This window comes from Sebastes umbrosus, chromosome 6 (assembly GCF_015220745.1).
Source record: "Sebastes umbrosus isolate fSebUmb1 chromosome 6, fSebUmb1.pri, whole genome shotgun sequence".
Classification (NCBI taxonomy): Eukaryota; Metazoa; Chordata; class Actinopteri; order Perciformes; family Sebastidae; genus Sebastes; species Sebastes umbrosus.
Genome location: NC_051274.1, coordinates 13,749,063 through 13,767,411, shown reverse-complemented (window position 1 = coordinate 13,767,411; position 18,349 = coordinate 13,749,063). Strand labels below are relative to the sequence as shown.

General features: G+C 39.0%; 2 protein-coding genes across 3 annotated transcripts; both read right to left on the bottom strand.

Moving 5' to 3' along the window:
* Positions 1 to 235: 235 nt before the first annotated feature.
* On the bottom strand, positions 236 to 6,915 carry LOC119490107 (F-box only protein 44-like). 2 transcript variants are annotated; one of them, XM_037773320.1, is made up of 6 exons: positions 3,794 to 6,915; positions 2,440 to 2,689; positions 2,096 to 2,210; positions 1,903 to 1,998; positions 791 to 926; positions 236 to 692 (listed from the first exon to the last, which is right to left on the bottom strand). In XM_037773320.1, the coding sequence occupies exons 1-6, from the start codon at positions 3,872 to 3,874 to the stop codon at positions 546 to 548; spliced, it is 825 nt and encodes a 274-aa protein (XP_037629248.1). In that variant the 5' UTR covers positions 3,875 to 6,915; the 3' UTR covers positions 236 to 545. The 2 variants fall into 2 exon arrangements, with proteins under 2 accessions (XP_037629248.1, XP_037629249.1); XM_037773321.1 differs by having other exon boundaries at positions 575 to 716.
* A 151-nt stretch (positions 6,916 to 7,066) lies between these two features.
* On the bottom strand, positions 7,067 to 17,821 carry dnajc11a (DnaJ (Hsp40) homolog, subfamily C, member 11a). The gene is made up of 16 exons (XM_037773319.1): positions 17,685 to 17,821; positions 15,932 to 16,061; positions 15,731 to 15,804; positions 14,602 to 14,703; positions 14,362 to 14,490; positions 14,069 to 14,191; positions 13,444 to 13,517; positions 13,161 to 13,350; positions 12,962 to 13,047; positions 12,722 to 12,838; positions 11,276 to 11,431; positions 11,083 to 11,152; positions 10,805 to 10,862; positions 8,113 to 8,255; positions 7,850 to 7,979; positions 7,067 to 7,514 (listed from the first exon to the last, which is right to left on the bottom strand). The coding sequence occupies exons 1-16, from the start codon at positions 17,754 to 17,756 to the stop codon at positions 7,489 to 7,491; spliced, it is 1,680 nt and encodes a 559-aa protein (XP_037629247.1). The 5' UTR covers positions 17,757 to 17,821; the 3' UTR covers positions 7,067 to 7,488.
* Between the last annotated feature and the right edge of the window lie 528 nt (positions 17,822 to 18,349).

The window sequence follows — 18,349 nt, the reverse complement described above, 5'->3', positions numbered from 1 at the left end:
TCCCTCAACCCTCATCCCTAACCCCAATTCCTTCATGCTTCAACCTTCATCCCCTTCATCCTTTCACCCATCATCCCTCATCCCCTAATCACCCGACCCTCATCCCCTAATCCCTCAACCCTCATTCTCTAATCTCTCAACCCCATCCCTTCATCCCTCGACCCTCATCTCCTCATCCCCTAATCTCTCAACCCCCATCCCTCACCCTTCATTCCTTCATCCCTTGACCCTCATCCCCTAATCCCTCAACCCTTATCCCCTCATCCCTTTATCCCTCATCCTCCTTCTTAACCCATTCCTCCTATATCATCATTGCTCCCCTCCATCTTCAATATGTGATAAACTATTCCAAACCCAAACCCTTATCGGCGTGGTCTTTGTTAGTGAAACATCAGCTAGGCTGTTTTGCAGTACGGCTGATCGATTGTCATGCAACAGCAGACACAGAAACATTCTTGTTACATGTCAAATTATTGCATATTATATAAGGCAACTAAGAGGTGCAATTTCAGGAAAAGGCAGGAAGCAGGATGAATCCCAAAGAGCTATGTGTCCATCGCTGGACATATCTCCACACAGCTGTCGGTAAGGCGAATTCCATACCATCCTGCCCAGAACAGAGAGTCCCTTCCTCCGTGGATAAAACAGATGTATCTCACTCCTGGTCCGTAGTTATGGAATACATGGGTCATCTGAGAAAACACACATCAGGAAGTCTAGAGTTGTCTTTGAGCTTTGTACCTCCTCTGAACATCATCATAATAATAAACCACTCTTGCTCTGTTCATACCTGATTCCATCTCTCTTCATTCCACTGCTCAAAGTGAACAGTCTCAGGAGCGAACGTCTGGACAGGCTGCTTTCTCTGATTCATCAGCTCTACACAGATCACGTATTTACTGCCACAATCTGATCTTGGTGAATACCTGGTGTAACACACATAATCATGTACAGTACACACTGATGCTTAGTCTTTCAGTGATTTCATTTTGTCATACAGAGAATTGAATGTGGAATGTTTTAGATAAATTTTGATCAGTCAATTTGAAAACAAATCTTTAAAAATATTGCGATATTATATTTTGTGATACCGTATAGATTCTCGAAAACCCTGTATCAATTTTTATTGCATGGTTTTGTTGAATACTCGATTCTGATTGGTCAATTACGGCGTTCTATGGTCTGTTATTTCTTTATAGTAGACCGTTGCTATGTATAACAGACCGTTGCTATGGACGCAGTTCTGATGTCGGACTCTGGCGTACCGTTCTTGTGTCAAATTATTGATTTATTAAGTACATAGCCATGTAATAAGCAGGGTAACGTACAGCTAGCAGGTCAAGGCTCTTCACTTCAAGGTTTATTTCACAACAATGACCAGCTCACTGTACATTATCCCTTACTTAATTAATCATTTACATGTAGAGATTAACTCAGACAATACTTAATTTCATTTGCAAAGAGATGCACCCTCTCAGTGTATGTGCCCTCTCAAAGTAGTGCTATGATGTTGGATGTTACAAAGACTGTGATAAATGCAGATCCCACTGTTCTGATTGCATAAAAAAGTTTTTTTTACTCAGATTTTATACATATGGTGGTGTGTTCTTTATGATGACAGTTTTCCTAAAATTAGATTTAAATAATCGCAATATATCGCCTTGCTTACAGTATCACAATATATCGCAATATATTGAATCGTTTCCCCTGTATCATGATACGTATCGTATCGCATCTGGCTTATTTTTAACGATGTTGCTACAATTACTAATCTCAGTAATTACCTTTGTGGTTTCAATGTGAAACCACAAAGAAATGATGGCCAATAATAATATATTAAATTGGAATTATCCTTTTATCAACAAGAATCAGTGAAAGTACTTCATGTGTATTTTTTCTCACCAATCAGATATTTTGATGTCTGGCTGGAAGTGATCCATAAACGATGGGTTGTAACCTTCTTTCTCCAAATCAATCAACTGCGACTTCTTGCACATTCTGCAGAAAACAGAAGATGTTTTAGCGGCTACATAACAGAAATGTATCATATCATAAAATTGCAAAATGTTCTGGAAAACTGCTGGTGAATACTCACCCGTAAGACGTCACAAAGTTTCTCTGAACTGTCTCATTTGGATGCGGCACTCTAAGATCGTGTACTGCCCATCCATCACCACCACTCTCCAAAATCTGCCAGCCGCTCAGGTCTTCTGTAAAAACAAAGAAGAGGGTTGTGAGAGAAATCATGTTGTAGTGCAAACTGTATTTCAGGCCTTAAAAGGGACTATATGTACGTTTTTACACATATGAACATTTTTACTAACAGTCGTTGACTTAACGGCCACAGGTGTCACTGTTAACAAGCAATTTTCTGATTCTTACATCTAGCCCCTTTAACACCACAACATGTTGAGTAAAGTTAGTTCTATGGCTTCTTACGTTCTCCTCTTGGATTCTTGAGGAGATTTCTTCTCTTCTTGCACAAGAAGTAAAACAACCTCCAGTCTGTGGGTATTTTGGAAGCATCGCGGAGGCGATATCTTTCTCTTCTGCATCTGTGCCTCCACAGAGACTCGCTGTCAGCCACTTCTTTCCATGGATGGCACACTAACCGGCAAACAAGAACCACCTGATGGGGAGGAAGATTCAGGAAGATCTCCTCCAGGATCTCCAGAGGAATAGGGAAGGACTGACAAAGAACAAAAAGGACACAGGACAGCTTTATTTATCTCAAGAAGGGCATTTCATTTTGCAGCTTTACCCAGTCCATACACACAGCTTAAAAACTTGCAGGTAAGGTGTTATGTCAGAGGCAGATCAACATACTTGGGTCAATACAAATGGACAGCGAGCAGCAGTAAATAAAATAAACCATTTTGCTATAGTTTAAATAGGCTAAGCTGAGTTTAAAAGAAGAACAGTTATTTAAAAATGACTGCTGACACACACAATGCCTATGCATGCGTATATACACATATGTACATACGCACATACACATACATATATACACGCATACACACACACACACAGCATAAGTGGATTCATTCAATTCACTTAAAATGACTACCATCGACTATCATCAACTACCATCATTGAACCAGCAAATAAATGAGAAAGTTTGAGGACTTTCATTGAATGATTGATTAAAAATTACATAAAATAGCATCACAGACACAAAAAGAGTTGAGCTTCGCATTATAGGTCCCATATTATAAAAAAGTGAGATTTTCATGTTTTTTTTTATTATAAAGAAGGCTTAAGTCCTCAGGGAAATACACACAGCCCATATTCAGAAACTCTGCATTTGAAACAAGCCATCAGGATTTCTGCCCGTTCGTGATGTCACGAATATACAATATGTAGACCCATGACACAGTTTTAAACATAAACATTCTAAATGTGTCCCAGTCTATCCTGGTTGCAGTGTATGTGAATGTCATCAGCTGACAGGAAGTACACATGGACCCAAGCTGTTGCCTAGCAACGCAATTCTGTTGCAATTCCTTCAAAATGCGCTAAAACGGAGACAGAGGGTGAATTCAGGCATATTCAGGCTGACAGTATGAGGAAAATGTCGTTTTTTTTAACATTAAAGCCTGTAAACATGTTCTAGTAGAAACACAAAATACAAATATGAACCTGAAAATGAGCACCATATGGGACCTTTAAGTGAATTCTTTGTTGTCCACACTTGTTTAACAGCTGGGCTACTTAACTTATCTCTACAGGCTGCAGTCATGTGAAGCTCTTTCATCAGTTACTCTGCATTGAGATGAATAAAGTGAACACTTACATCTCCCAGTGATCCCAGTGGTCCTGCAGCTGAAGACACATCCCGACTTGAGGCTGAACCAGAGCTGTGAGTTGCACCCATGAAGACTCACCTGTCTGTAGCAGCTTATAGAGCTACAATACCACGATTATGGCCACAGTTGTTTATATATCCGATAACACACAACACGGAAGTGCGGATCGAGATTAAGACACTTGGTATAAAGTGAGGTAAAAACAGCTGCAGTGTTTCCTATAATCTTTAACTTAGTAAATGACTACTAAGTTCTCTGAAATGAAAAGTCACTTTCGGTTAACGCGTCTTCATATGTCTCATACTTATTCCCAGAAGACATTCTAGGCTACTATTCCTATCAGCTGACGAAGGGAGCGCTCGTTATTGACACCCAGGACACTCGAGACAGAGAGCGAGCTATAGCCGCTAACTTCTCCTCCTCAGGACCTCCAGAGGAACAGGGAAGAACTGACAAACCCTTAAAAAAGGACACAGAGAAACTAAAACTCTGGATTATGTGCTTCCAGCAATGCCCCCCCACTGATCACATAATAATATAATCTACAAGTTTAGCCTCACTACTATTGATCAGACAAAAACATTTAACACAAAGTGTAGGTCAACATTTTTTTTTTTTTTTTTTAAAATAAATAAATAAAAAAGTAAAACAATGATTTTCGGAGCTGGTTTTATTGCTCTCTGTATATTTATTAATTTGCTTTTGTTGAAAATGAAAGTGGGACTTCTCCCCATTTGAAAGTCTAGCCTTTACAGATAATCATCCAGGTGGTGTCCATGCTGTGGTTTATGTAGTAATTCTACTGTTCGTTTTACTTTTATATTTATTCTTTTTTATTTATTTATGTTTTAAATTTGTTCTTTATTTGTTTTGAAAAAAATGTATTTTTTTCCTGTGGGGGGTGGGTATAAAAAACACGACATGATGATATGCACACTACTATAGTTACATACAATATGACATTATGTACATTTTAAGGCAAGACACTACAGACAAAAATATTGTTTTTTTCATGCACAGGTAAATTTTGAAATTTGGGGCTATTTGGCTTCTATAACAGAAGTCTGCTTTCAGACTAGTGGAGAGAAAACATCCAAAATACACATTCAGGGGTTTATTATACACTTTTCTATTGTGTCTGTAGATTTCTCCTAAATTCACAAAGATCTATCGTTAGATAATAATGCCTCTTTTGTATATTTAAACATAACATTTCAGAAAACTTGTAATATACAAAAAATAATTGACTTAATCAAAATAAATAAAAAGCTACATAAATAAATAAATAAATGGCCTACTTAGGCTATGCCATCTTGCATTTCACTACACATTTATTTGTATGACAAATAAAACCTCTGCATTTTTTTTTCTATTTCTAGTTAATTCTATTTTCTTTTTTATTTCGCTGAGTGCAATATTGTTGTAATCCACAGATGCATATAGTCTGGCACTGACACTGTCTCCACTCCTCCTGTTAAAGAAATAGCACTTTTGCTTCCCTTACTCCTGTCAGTGGATCAATGGTGCGCTCGTTATTAACACCGGGCCGTCCGGGCTGGATTTAAGAAGCGTGGGCGGAGCTAACCACCAAAAGAAGAAATATAATTTTGAAATGCATTTCCTCAGTGACATATCAGCAGCTGAGAGGGTCAAATATTGATTTGTATTAATTGTTAAAAAGGGGGCACACAGCTTATTGTTGAAATCTGTCTTGCTGTTAAATAATCATGTGTTCCTGATCAATAGTCTCCAAATAAGACTGTTTAAATTAATTGGTTTGATAATTGATTGGTGGATTCCAGTTGTCCTGTGAAACTTTAAACACATATAATGATCTGACAAAGGGTGCAATTGATTAACTTATAAATAATAAACATGGAGGAACTGACACAAACAAAACAATGACTGAGATAAGTTGAATAAATAACGTGTCTTTAACCGATCAAGTCAAGGAGCAGAGAGATGTCTCTCTCCAGGATAAGAAACTGATAAAAATAGATTAATTTGATTAAGAAAAACAATGTGAACACTCACAATTTCAAGTCATGTATCACAAATGCAGTTATTGTAAATTTGAGGAGTTTATCACAATGTTCTCTCTGGAGTTTACTGAGTTACTGGCGTGAGTTCACATGTTCAGGGTTCATGTGTGACTTTAATCAATACGGTATTGTACTATTTTGTAAAATGAACATACTAACTTGCTGCTACTCTGCAGTATCATGTCAGATACTTTTCAAAATGCTACAATACCGTTACGTACGTTGTTGAGATTTCGCTTTTTGAATAAAATTAAACAGATTAAAAACAAAAACATTTATATTATTTCACATATCTGGATTCAGCCTGTGTGATTTAACCACATTAAAAACACAATAGGCCAAAATTCTCACAGAGGTGGAATTTAAAACTCCATTTTCTTGTTGAGTTATTGCAGTATAGGGGGACATGGTAAACAGTGGAGCAGTTATTTCTTGATGAAATCTTTCCACTACTGTTACAATACTGTCATGTTGTCATTACTGTGAAAACTACTCTTCCGGTGAGGCAAATGTATTGTACCCCGATCCATATTGTCTTTAAAAACAATACTTTTTAATTATATTGATCACCAAACCATAACGTTCAGTTATCCCGGAGAAAATACTGATAATAAAAAATAGATTGGCCTGATGAAAAACTCGTCAAACTCAATTTGCTTTCAACAGAAGAATGATTGTAGAGATGTTGTTTTGGGTTTCAGGAAGCATTTGGTCAATATGTCGGCCCTCTTTGCATGATCTGCTTGTGAAAAGGCACGGTAGCATTTTCTAAAGGGAGTAAGGCAATCTTTGGTCCTGTAGTGGTTTCAGTTAATCCTCCCTTTTCTATTTATGGCACACACACTGGCAAACAAGGGATCATAGGGAGAAGACCGACAGTAAAACAAACATGTTGAACCATGTTGCGTAATTTTAAAATGTCAGCGATAAACTCTCTCTCCAAACTCTATCCAAACACAACATTTTCTATGTAGTATTTCCATGCTGAACTACATTTGAAGCTGTGCCGTTTCACCTTTCACATTCATATTATTATTCAAAGTCACACATTCACATAATTTCAGTAGTTTTCCTGAGCAAACGGACGAATCAGCAATGCTTCAATTATTTGGGTGAAACTAAAATAATCAAAAACATTTCATTTTATGAAATATATACAAAAAAGAAACCCACAATTTTTTTTTTTTTTTTGAAAAATACCAAAATGGTTAAGCAACATGAGAGAGACTGATTTTAATAATATGGCAAATAAACAGAGGTGCATTCATGTCTTCAAATCACATAGGCACTGCAGTTTGTGTACAATCCAGTACATAGAACTCAATCATAAATTACAAGCTTCACCGAAAATAAATGGATACCAACGAGGCTCGATAAGATGGTAGCCACCGATTTTGGTGTCACACATTAGAATTTCAAGCAGGCCACACAACCCTGTCCATGCATCCTGAATCACGATCAATCCAGTCTGTGATGCTTTCACTCCGCTCTGCGTATTTAAATGAATATAAAGACAAAAAGGGTAAATGCACGATCTCTGAGTAACGAGGACTTTGATCCGTGTCGTATCTAAAACAGGTTTATCCGTCTTCTGTCAAGCAGCTGAGAGGTGAGTCTTTTTGGTCGGCGGAGAGGAGCTCCTATGTGTCTGCGTCGATCCTGTGAGCTGCACGGTGGAAAACGAGAGCAGAGGAGTCAGAAATAACGCCGCTGGCAGGTAACTTAGCTCAGTGGATTTTTAGGAAAAACATTCTCTGGAGTTGAGATACAATATTCTGAAATGTGTTGCATCACACACGTCTACAAAGGCTTAGGGTTCAAGTAAATCCCCCCTCTGCTGTCAGTAAGATCTGAAAACAGTGACGGGGTTAGACAGTTCAAGATAGTATATATGATCTGCCAAATCATAAAGGAGCTAAATATTACATGAATGGGGGCAAAACGATGACACAATCCCCATATGAGGTAGAGTCACTGTGCTGTGTAATACATTGGACTTACATTGCTTTGGTATCCTGAGTGGTTCGTTGTCTCCTGACAGGACTTGATGCATGACTCCGCGGAACTGATACAGCACCTTCAGGCTCTTCTCCTCCCCCACACAGGGGTCATAGAAACCAGGGAGTCCTGACTGGAGAGACAACACAAGGTCATGCACCAGCAGCAGCAGCAGCAGCAGACTGAATCCTCATACAGCAAGTTGAGGACATCAGTTTGTAACACTGCAATAAAATGGAAATCTTGCACTGGATTACTGTACTTACCTTTGTGGCCTCAGTGAGGATGAGTTTAGAGTCCTTCACCAGACACTGCAGTGGCACGGTCACATCGATGACCTTTGCCCTCTCGTGTTTCCTACTGTTGTCTGTCACAAACTTGCCGTACCAGGCGTTGAGGATGATGAGACCTGGTTAGATGAAGCAGCAACAGGGATAGTGTGAATCAACTGGAAATGGAAATGTATTAATGCGTTTCAAAAGGTCAACCACCAAAATGGCCTACTTAGTTTGATTTAAAGAGGACCTATAATGCTCATTTTCAGGTTTGTATTTTAGGTTTCTACAAGAACATGTTTACATGCTTTAATGTTCAAAGAAACGCTGTACTGCAGCACCTCTTTTCACCCTCTGTCTGAGCTCCTGCCCCCCCCAACCCCTCCTGAAAAGCCCAGTCTGCTGATTGGTCAGCTGGCCCACTGTTGTGATTGGTGGACTCCGCTCCAGCTCCACTCTAACTTGCTTTGTTTTGAGAGCATGTCAAACTTGCCGCTAGGCAGGTATTATGCAAATGTGTTACTTGGTGACATCACCATGTTACGGAAGAAAAGGCGGGACTTGAATCAAGGCGTTTCAGGCATCTCATGGAGCAGTGTTTCTGTGGGGGAGAGTAAGTTCCGTTGGCGTGAACTTTGGGCTTTGTAAAGCATAAAAGCATAATATATCTCCTTTAAGAGTAGATATTTAAGGATGGCAGATATTTAAGGATGGCAGACAAAATAGATGCAGATTTTTGAATGAATTAACATTAAAAGTCCAGCGTACATCCCCACTTCCACTCTAGAATTATTTGAATCTTGCATGCCAGCAATTTGAGCCACATATTTAATAACAGAACCCGTGTCATTTTTGAGACTTTGTTGTTTTGCAAGTATATAACAAAAAGACAGCAAAATTAATTTTAATTGCAAGCTGCATAAAAAATACCATAGCCATTTCATAGAGAGTGGTCCATTGAATAATGAAGAGGAGCCGTGTGTCTGTCATTATACACGGACACACACACACACACACAGTGCTATTAACAGTACTTTACAAGTGCAAAGTCTAGAGGACCTCTGATGCTACTAAAATTAAAGCAACCTCTACAGTGACAGGTGTCATAAGCCAATTATCACTCACCAAACTCCCCAAGGTGAAAATGATACTGTCTGCGGAGAGCTTTTTGTTAGTGTACTTATCAAAAGCAAACTAAAAAGCGCCAATTATCACTCGTTGAAACGAAAGCAGGAGGGTCATTAAAAAAATCCACTGAACTCAATTTCCTTTATTAACAACGTTAACCCTATTTTAAAAGCTCTCCACAAAATCACACTAGATACTATCATTTTCCACTAAGTAAGTCTCCTCATACTACAATGGATAGGCCCACACATACACTAGTCTGGCCTTTGCCAGGTGTACAGTCCCTTTAGATGTCAGTGAACTGCTCATGAAGATCACTAAAAGCATGTTTAGCATGCTTTAATTTAGCTTTTTTTTTAGGTGTGAACTGTGGCAGAAAATTTAAAACGGACTATTCTTGTTTCATATAGTGACTACAATTATGGCAGGGCGGTTGTGTGCCTCCGCCAACAAGTCAAGTTGTAGTTTACATCCATGTCTGTCCAAAATGTCATCACTTCATCATTTTATCCAGTTCACACATTTGTGTGAAATTGTCATAATTAGCATATGAATCCTTGAGCTAAAAACATGTTTTGTGAGGTCACAATGACCTTTGACCCCCCAAAATCTAATCAGTTCATCCTTGAGTCCAAATGGATGTTTGTGCCACATTTGAAGAAGTTCCCTCAAGGCGTTCCTGAGATATCGCGAGAATGGGACGGACATGAGGTCACAGTGACCTTGACCTTTGACCATCAAAATCTAATCAGTTCATCCTAGGCTTGCCGCACCACCCATGCCGAGTTGACAGACAGGACGGTGGCGGAGGATTTGGTGTCAAAGTGAAAAGCAAAGGCGCCTATTTAGCAATATTTCGTATTTAGACCCAATGCTTTGAGGGAAACATGATGTTAATGAAGCACTTTGAGCGCTATATAAATGCAAGTCCATTTACCGTTACCATTAATGAGGCATTTGCTGTGCGGAGCACGGAGCGGTCACAGCCGGGTGGAAACCTGCGGCCCGGTAGCGAAAGCTCAACCGGAGAGGCCAGGCACACAGCCATCAAACGTTAAAGGCCAAAGTGAGCGCGCTCCACATATATTGAGCATTTTCTTGTAAAATGTAATACCGGTGTTGTCACAGGTTTATTAAGCGGTGGGAAAATTTCCTCACCGTGGCATCCCTAGTTCATCCTTGAAATCCTGACATCCTTTGTGCCAAATTTGAAGAATTTCCCTCAAGGCGTTCCCAAGATATGACGAGAATGGAACGGACGTGAGGTCACAGTGACCTTGACCTTTGAACCACCAAAATCGAATCAGTTCGGACAAACAACTCGAAAACATAATGCTTCCGGCCAAGGCTGTCGCCGGCGTGGAGGCATAAAAAACGGTACTGTATTTTAGGAATTACACTTTGAAGTTAGAAACATTGAACCAGGCATCAACCAATTTCACCTAAAACGTATTAGAGTGGGTTCAGAATGTAAGAGAATCAAACAGTTTCACAACCTGCTTAAAAAAACATTATTCCCAGGATAAGCTCATGCCTTAAATATTACTGATCTTACCCATTCTAGACTCCTCACTTTCAATAATCCTGCGCACAGACTCCTGCATGAGCAAGACCTTTAGAGACGGAAAAGGCACACAGAGGGAGGGAAGACACAAACAATGAGATTTCGCATCACATGGATTTATACTAATGAATTTCACTAAGACTTTGCTGCATCTTTTCTAATCCCATCTTCGTCCGACTGGTGTGGGACTTGTAATATTTCATGACAAGTCATGCATATAACCTCAATGTAGGATTGGTAGCCACATTGTAAGCCTGTAAAACACTCACAGCAGCCTCCGCCTCCTGTTTCTTCTTGGCTATATTAGAGGCCGAGCTCTCCCGCTGCTTCTCCAAGTCTCTGGTGAGTTTGAAAGATAAATGGAGAAATGAAATGAGCTCATAAAATCTGGCCATAAGAATACATGCGGTGCTATTTCCAATAACATTTCTGGCATGAAACGGCCAGCTTGAAGTTTCTTACTCTTCCTTCTGGGCCCGCACGTAGGGTCGGATAATGAGCTGCTGGATGGCAAGGTAGAAAACCAGTGGTCCAACTGTGGCGTAAAATACAGCACTTGGCAGGAGTTGGTCGGTCAGGTGGATGGGGAAGAAATACGTCTGGCTGGCTCTGTTTAGTCTGCAGACAGAGAGTTGGTGTCATTATTTATATCTGAATGGCCACTAACTGGCTGCTAAATCGGTCACTCCATGTAATGTATTTGTGGGGATTTCTGTCTGAAAATGGCAGAGGGTCAAATTAAAAAATAATACGCATTCTCTCAGCTACATACAGTTATATGCCTAAAGATGACAAAGTGAAAATAATGTGCCATACTCTAGGTTAGACAGGACAGTGAGTATGCTGATTGTTCCTCAGATGTTGAAAAAAATTGTCCCAAAAAAGTTATGCCCAAAATAGGGCTGTCAATCGATTCAAATATTTAATTGCGATTAATCATGATTGTCCATAGTTAATCGCGATTAATTGCAAATTAAACGCACATTTTTATTTATCTGTTCAAAATGTTTCTTAAAAGGGAGATTTGTCAAGTATTTAATACTCTTATCAACATGGGAGTGGGCAAATATGCAATGACAAATATTGTCCAGAAACCCTCACATGTACTGCATTTAGCATAAAAGATATGCTCAAATCATAACATGGCAAACTGCAGCCCAACAGGCAACAACAGCTGTCAGTGTGTCAGTGTGCTGACTTGACTATGACTTGCCCCAAAACTGCATGTGATTATCATAAAGTGGGCACGTCTGTAAAGGGGAGACTCGTGGGTACCCATAGAACCCATTTTCATTCACATATCTTGTGGTCAGAGGTCCAGGGACCTCTTTGAAAATAGCCATAGCAGTTTTTCCTCGCCAAAATTGTGCGTACGTTTGGAGCATTATTTGGTCCCCTTTGCGACAAATTATGACATGGTTGGTACCAATGGATTCCTTAGGTTTTCTACTTTCATATGATGCCACTATTTTCAATCTAGCTTTAAAACTGAGCCCGTTACAAACTCCGAAATGTCGGCAGCCTGTTGGATTTTAAAAATGAGGTTATTTAAAAATTACAAGTTGCGTTAATGCGTTAAAGAAATTAGTGGCGTTAAAACAAATTCGCTATGTTTACTATCACGTTAACTTTAACAGCCCGAGTCCAAAACTAAGAAGAGATATACTGTACATGCTTAGTCTATTAAACTCATATCCCAGGACCAACTAGCATCTCAGGGGGTCCAATCCTGTGGTTACATCCTCAAAGATGCACCCCCCAGCGCACACACAACTTGTAGGAAATCCACTGGACTGGCTGGCATGATGTCACGTCTTGATTCCTATGGGTGCCATGGCAACAGCGCTGCCAGGAAAACCCTCTGGAACCTGCATCAAACAGGAAACTGGAGAACAGAGAAGCCCTTACTTGATCTTAAGAGAGACACCTTGGGGCACTCCCACGCTGACGGTGGCCCCCAGGACGCTGTGTCGACTGATCTTCCTCTCTGCGCCGTACTCCACCACGGTCCCAAAGAAACCGGATCTGTAACATAAAGACACAGTCACTATCTCTCTATCGGCAGTCAAAGTTTACTTGAATTTGAGCTGGCAGTTCTTTCACAAAAACTACTAACTATGTAGAGTATATTGCACTTTGACAACATACTTTACTGAGCCCTTAATCTTCGTCTGGTCATCATCCTGGAACTTGTATTGGTAGCTCATCATCGCAAAAGTATGAGGAATGCCAAGCTGCAGAGACAGAAAAACAGTAAATGATCATTTTGGCACAATCCTGACAAGCGATCGTTTGATGGTGTCTTCGGCTTTAACATTAAAGTTAAATATAACTGCTGGCTGCAAACCTGCATTGCGAAGGTGAAATGGCTGCTCTTGGTGTCCCTGACGATGCTGGTGTTCATAGAGGACTGGGTGCCCCAGCGCCACTGCAGGTAGCCCATGGTGTTCTTGTCTAAGTGACGGGCCAGCACCGTGGTAAACCCGGGACGCACGCCTCGGGATGAAAACTGGAGCCCGCACTGAGCGGTCAAGAAGCTGAGGCAAAAAAAAATAAAAAATAGAAATCACTGAATTGTTCATGTTGTAGTAAAAAAGAAATACAGATTTCTTTCCCATTTCAACACGTACCATCGAGGCGTCAAGTTTCGGAAAATCTTCATTCCTAAGAGAGGTCCATGGGTATCTCCAGCACCAAGCTCTACCTGTGTGTACACACACACACACACACACACACACACACACAACAGATCACGTTTAACATCTTAAAATGTCACTCCATGTTAGGGCTGCACGATTTTGAAAAAATATATAATTGCGATCATTTTGACTGATATTGCAATTTAGATGGGAATGATATTTTTTTACATCATTATTCTCATTTTCATTGAAAAAAAAACATATTAAAATGATTCTGGTGTGATATTTGCAGGGATCTGTACCAAACAAAGATGTTTTCTTAAGTCTGTAGAATATGATGGGTAGGTCAGTACATCTCAGCAGCACAACAATATTTAATTTCAAATGGTATTTTGACGCACGTTTCACCTTTAACAAATATTTCCATTTCCTCTTCATCCTGCGATTTGAAAATTGCAGTAGGCAAAATTGCGATTTCGGTAAAAATCTCAATTAATTGTGCAGCCCTACTCCATGGTGTACCACACTGGCAGACGGGAGTGACAGAAAGAAAGTGTGCCATTTATAGTATATATTACAAACTAAGTGTGTGGTGCCCAGTGAGAATGCAGCATACCTCTCCCCAGCCCTTGGCTGAGGTGACTCTTCTCAAGGCCAAGTTAATGGTGCCACCTCCATTTCCGTTGTGGGTTGACAAGGAGCCAGATAAAATGGCTGTGTCTTTTGTGGTGAGAGGAGCCTGCAGCGGAACACAGAAAACAACACGTCCCTTGATAAGAATCAGCTCCAAAAGCTTTCATAACGACTGTTACAAAATGTAATTGTGGTTACAACTCTTTCAAGCCAAAAAATGTCATAGGAAATGCCACTTAAAAAAAACCTTATGTAGAATCTGGAGCAACCCGTTACCTCTATGGATTGTGATATGTGCATCTTGTTGATTTCCACATGTGGGACTCCCCCTCCAGGTATATCCTCGTAGTCCTCCTCATACTGGTCAAAAAGGTCCGTGGCATCGATGCCCACACTAATCGTTCCCTGCAAATAACAGGTTCAGGAATCAATACTGTATATGTACAGTATATAATATGCACAAGATGCCTAATGACTATTTATGTTCAGTTCAGTTCAATGTGAGGCTGAACGTACCTTTGGGTTGGTCCGTTGCTGAAGCCTTCTCTCCTCTCGCTCTTTCTGAAGACGCTCGTACTCTTCTCGAATCTCCGTAGGGGTTCTTTTTCTCTCTACCACCTGGAGTAAGAAGGTTGTGATTTGAATACAAAGCAAACAGTGGGATTGGCTGCTTCACATATGCTCATATATGTTCTGTGTGTCATATTTGGTTCTGTCAAGCATCTATTGTTTTAGTAAACACTGGTGAAGTAAAACAAAAAACTATTTCATGCAGATTAAATGAGGCGATGTCATATAGGACAAGTAGGTCTTGTGGTAATGCAGTTTTCACTCCGTGAGACTGCAATGCCAAAATATTATGCTTATGTACAGTGAGTTGATACTTGAAGATTAACTGTGTATTATTCCATGAGTAAGTTATTCTAAGGTTAAGACCTTAAAAGGGGACCACAAATGGTGCAATACAAATGCAATTTCTTAACCACAATGGACAGGCATTTTTAAAAACATAATGACTATTAAGTATACACTTTATATCAAATGTGTTATACTGTCTTACAAACAACATGATCCAAAGTCCCGTGGTCAAAATGTAAATTTAGCTGAAACTATACGCATTCGCTAAAGTTGACAAGAAGGTGCCAAACCTAAATAAATGTTCCATCCAAACTACAGCTGGCTTAAAAGCGTTCTAAAGAGAGCGAGATGCTAAGAAAGCGTATCCTACCATCACGACGCTGATGAAGCCAAGATAGCCGACAACATTTGGTGAGGTGAATAAAGAAAATGGTGTACTGGAGTAGTTGAAGAGTTGTACGTTTTGATTTGTTTTTGTCACATGACATTTGGCCATGTTTACTCTTGGCTAGCAATACACATATCACATTAATAGTGAATTCAATATACAGTATTGTTTATGTATGAGTCCGACAATCATGCTGGTGAAATTCAGACCCTCTACTGAGCTGGTCCCATGAGGCAACAAGTCTCCTGCCTGTATTACGCCTCAGAGGTGCTTCATTGTATGTTTTGTTTTGGGCTTAATAAATAATGGACTGTCAATCAACACAATGGCTATTGTTTCTAACTGCATGCATTGGCTTGTTTAGGGATTACTGACCACTACGGTCACTCATGGACTTACCTCCCATCCTTCAACATCGAGTCCTCTCTTGCCATAGATATCATAGATGGCTCGTGCCTGTGGGTCACGAAGCACTGGAAAGACATGGATAATATTAACCATCAGAATAGTTTGTTTACATAGACACATTCCAGTCAACATCAGCTTCATATGTCGCTAAAAAGGGAGTTGACTACATGATGTAATCAAAGCCTTTCTTACCTTCATAGGCTTCATGTACAAGGTTAAAAAGCTGTTCTGCTTGACGCTTTAGTTCAGGGTCCCGGTGTTTGTCTGGGTGATACAGCATGCATAACCGCCTGTATGCCGCCTTCAGCTCATCCTGTGTTGCCTGAAGCACGACATTGAAAGAGAGAAAATGTGAAACTTTTGGGGAAACTTGATGTACAAAACACACGGCAGGATGCCGCTAGAGCCGAACTCCCCTACTTCCAAATTAATTTACTGAACATCCGACACTTATTGAACTTCATAAAGTCTGACAACCGTGCTGTGAAGCCATGCAGGGTTCAGATGACTTATGACGAAACAGTGAACAGAAACCTACTGCTTAAATTCAGGTTATAATTATATTGTTGTGAGAAAGACTGTAGTACAAAAGGTATTGCCCCAATCATCATAGTTAAGAGTACGTATTCACATTCATGCTATGTACTCTACTGTTAATTTAATTATTTTAATTACTGACATTTTACTGCACAACATACAATGGGATGAGTTAACATTTTCTAATTTGTTCTTGAATAAAAGTATGTTATGTTAACTTTTTTTCTTCTATATTCTCATTCATGCTATGTACTTTATTGTTAATTTAATTATTTTAGTTACTGACATTTTACTGCACAACATACAATGGGCTGAGTTAACGTTTTCTAATTTACTCTTGAATAAAAGTATGTTATGTTAACTTTTTTTCTTCTATATTCTCATTCATGCTATGTACTTTATTGTTAATTTAATTATTTTAGTTACTGACATTTTACTGCACAACATACAATGGGCTGAGTTAACGTTTTCTAATTTACTCTTGAATAAAAGTATGTTATGTTAACTTTTTTTTCTTCTATATTCTCATTCATGCTATGTACTTTATTGTTAATTTAATTATTTTAGTTACTGACATTTTACTACACAACATACAATGGGATGAGTTAACATTTTATAATTTATTCTTGAATAAAAGTGTTAACTTTTTTTTTCTTCTGTATTCTTACTCATGCTATGTACTTTATTGTTGATTAAATTATTTAAATTACTGACATTTTACTGCACAACATACAATGGGATGAGTTAACATTTTATAATTTATTCTTGAATAAAAGTATGTTATGTTAACTTTATTTTTTCTTCTATATTCTACTTTGCTATGCTTGAAAAATAAGCAAACATATGCACTTTTAAAAAGTACAGCACATAGAGTCGCTCTGGAACAGCATGTCCCATGTGCCACCTGTTATGTCTGTGTTGTACAACGACTTGCAATATGAACATGCTGTTCTCTCACTTTATAAAACACAGTATCTAAAGTGTCTAAGATCCACCAGACATGACATAACCTATCTAATCTGATCAAGTGTACATGTTTCATAATGAAACCTTGAAGTTGTAGCATTAGCTCACTTAGATAGCTTACTGAGATAAACTATAAATACCTGTCAGTGTGTTGTCATTAGCTTCCAGACTACCACAGTAACACACGACTCTTTACCTGACTTCATCACCTTGACAACCACTGTGGGTAAAGTCATAACCGCACCTGTTGTGTGTCAGGTAAAGTCTCAGGCAGAGGAGTCAAAGCACACAAATCAATGTCGAGGGTCACAAGCTAGCTACCTAGCTCACTTCACATGTCATTATACTTATAACTACTACACATCAGCCAGAGTGAGTTCATAGAGTGACTAGCACATGCAACCGCACACACATCTAGTGTCATCACAGCTTCTTATTGTACCTCTCGTCTGACATTAAGCAGGGAATAATAGTCATCGTTGAGGATCTCATCATCGTCCAAGGCAGACGCCATGTTTACACCCGGTCATCTTCTTCTTCGAGGCATTTACGTCGCCTCTACTGACGTCACTACGCACTCTGACGCCACCTTGTGTTGGGGATGAATGACAGCACAGCAAACTGTATTGCATTTTCTCTCCGATTTTTTTGCACTGTACAATATGAATATTATATATGAATATTTGGCTGCTATGATTACAGTGACAAAGCATTTTTTTGTTATTAATTTAATTTTAATTCTCGCGAAGTTCCACATTCACAAGTGTAAATTTACAAAAAAAAAGCGTAATTTCTTTGTATTTATGAAAGAAATGGATCTATATCTGTCAACAATTTTCTTCCTCACATAACAAAAAAGCAATGAAAATAATGAATGTATGCAATATCTTTAATGTTTTTAAGTGAAATTATTGTCATACTCTCGCGTGGTCTTTTTTATTATTATCTACTTATTTATTTTTTTGTGTGTTTTTTATTTTATGTTTGTTTTGTTTAATTTATGTTGTCCTTTTATGTTTGACACAGCACTTTGTTTATGTTTTCGCTATGCTTCTTTTGTATGTAAATGTTTTTAATGTTTTCTGCTGTTACTATGTATACTGTAAT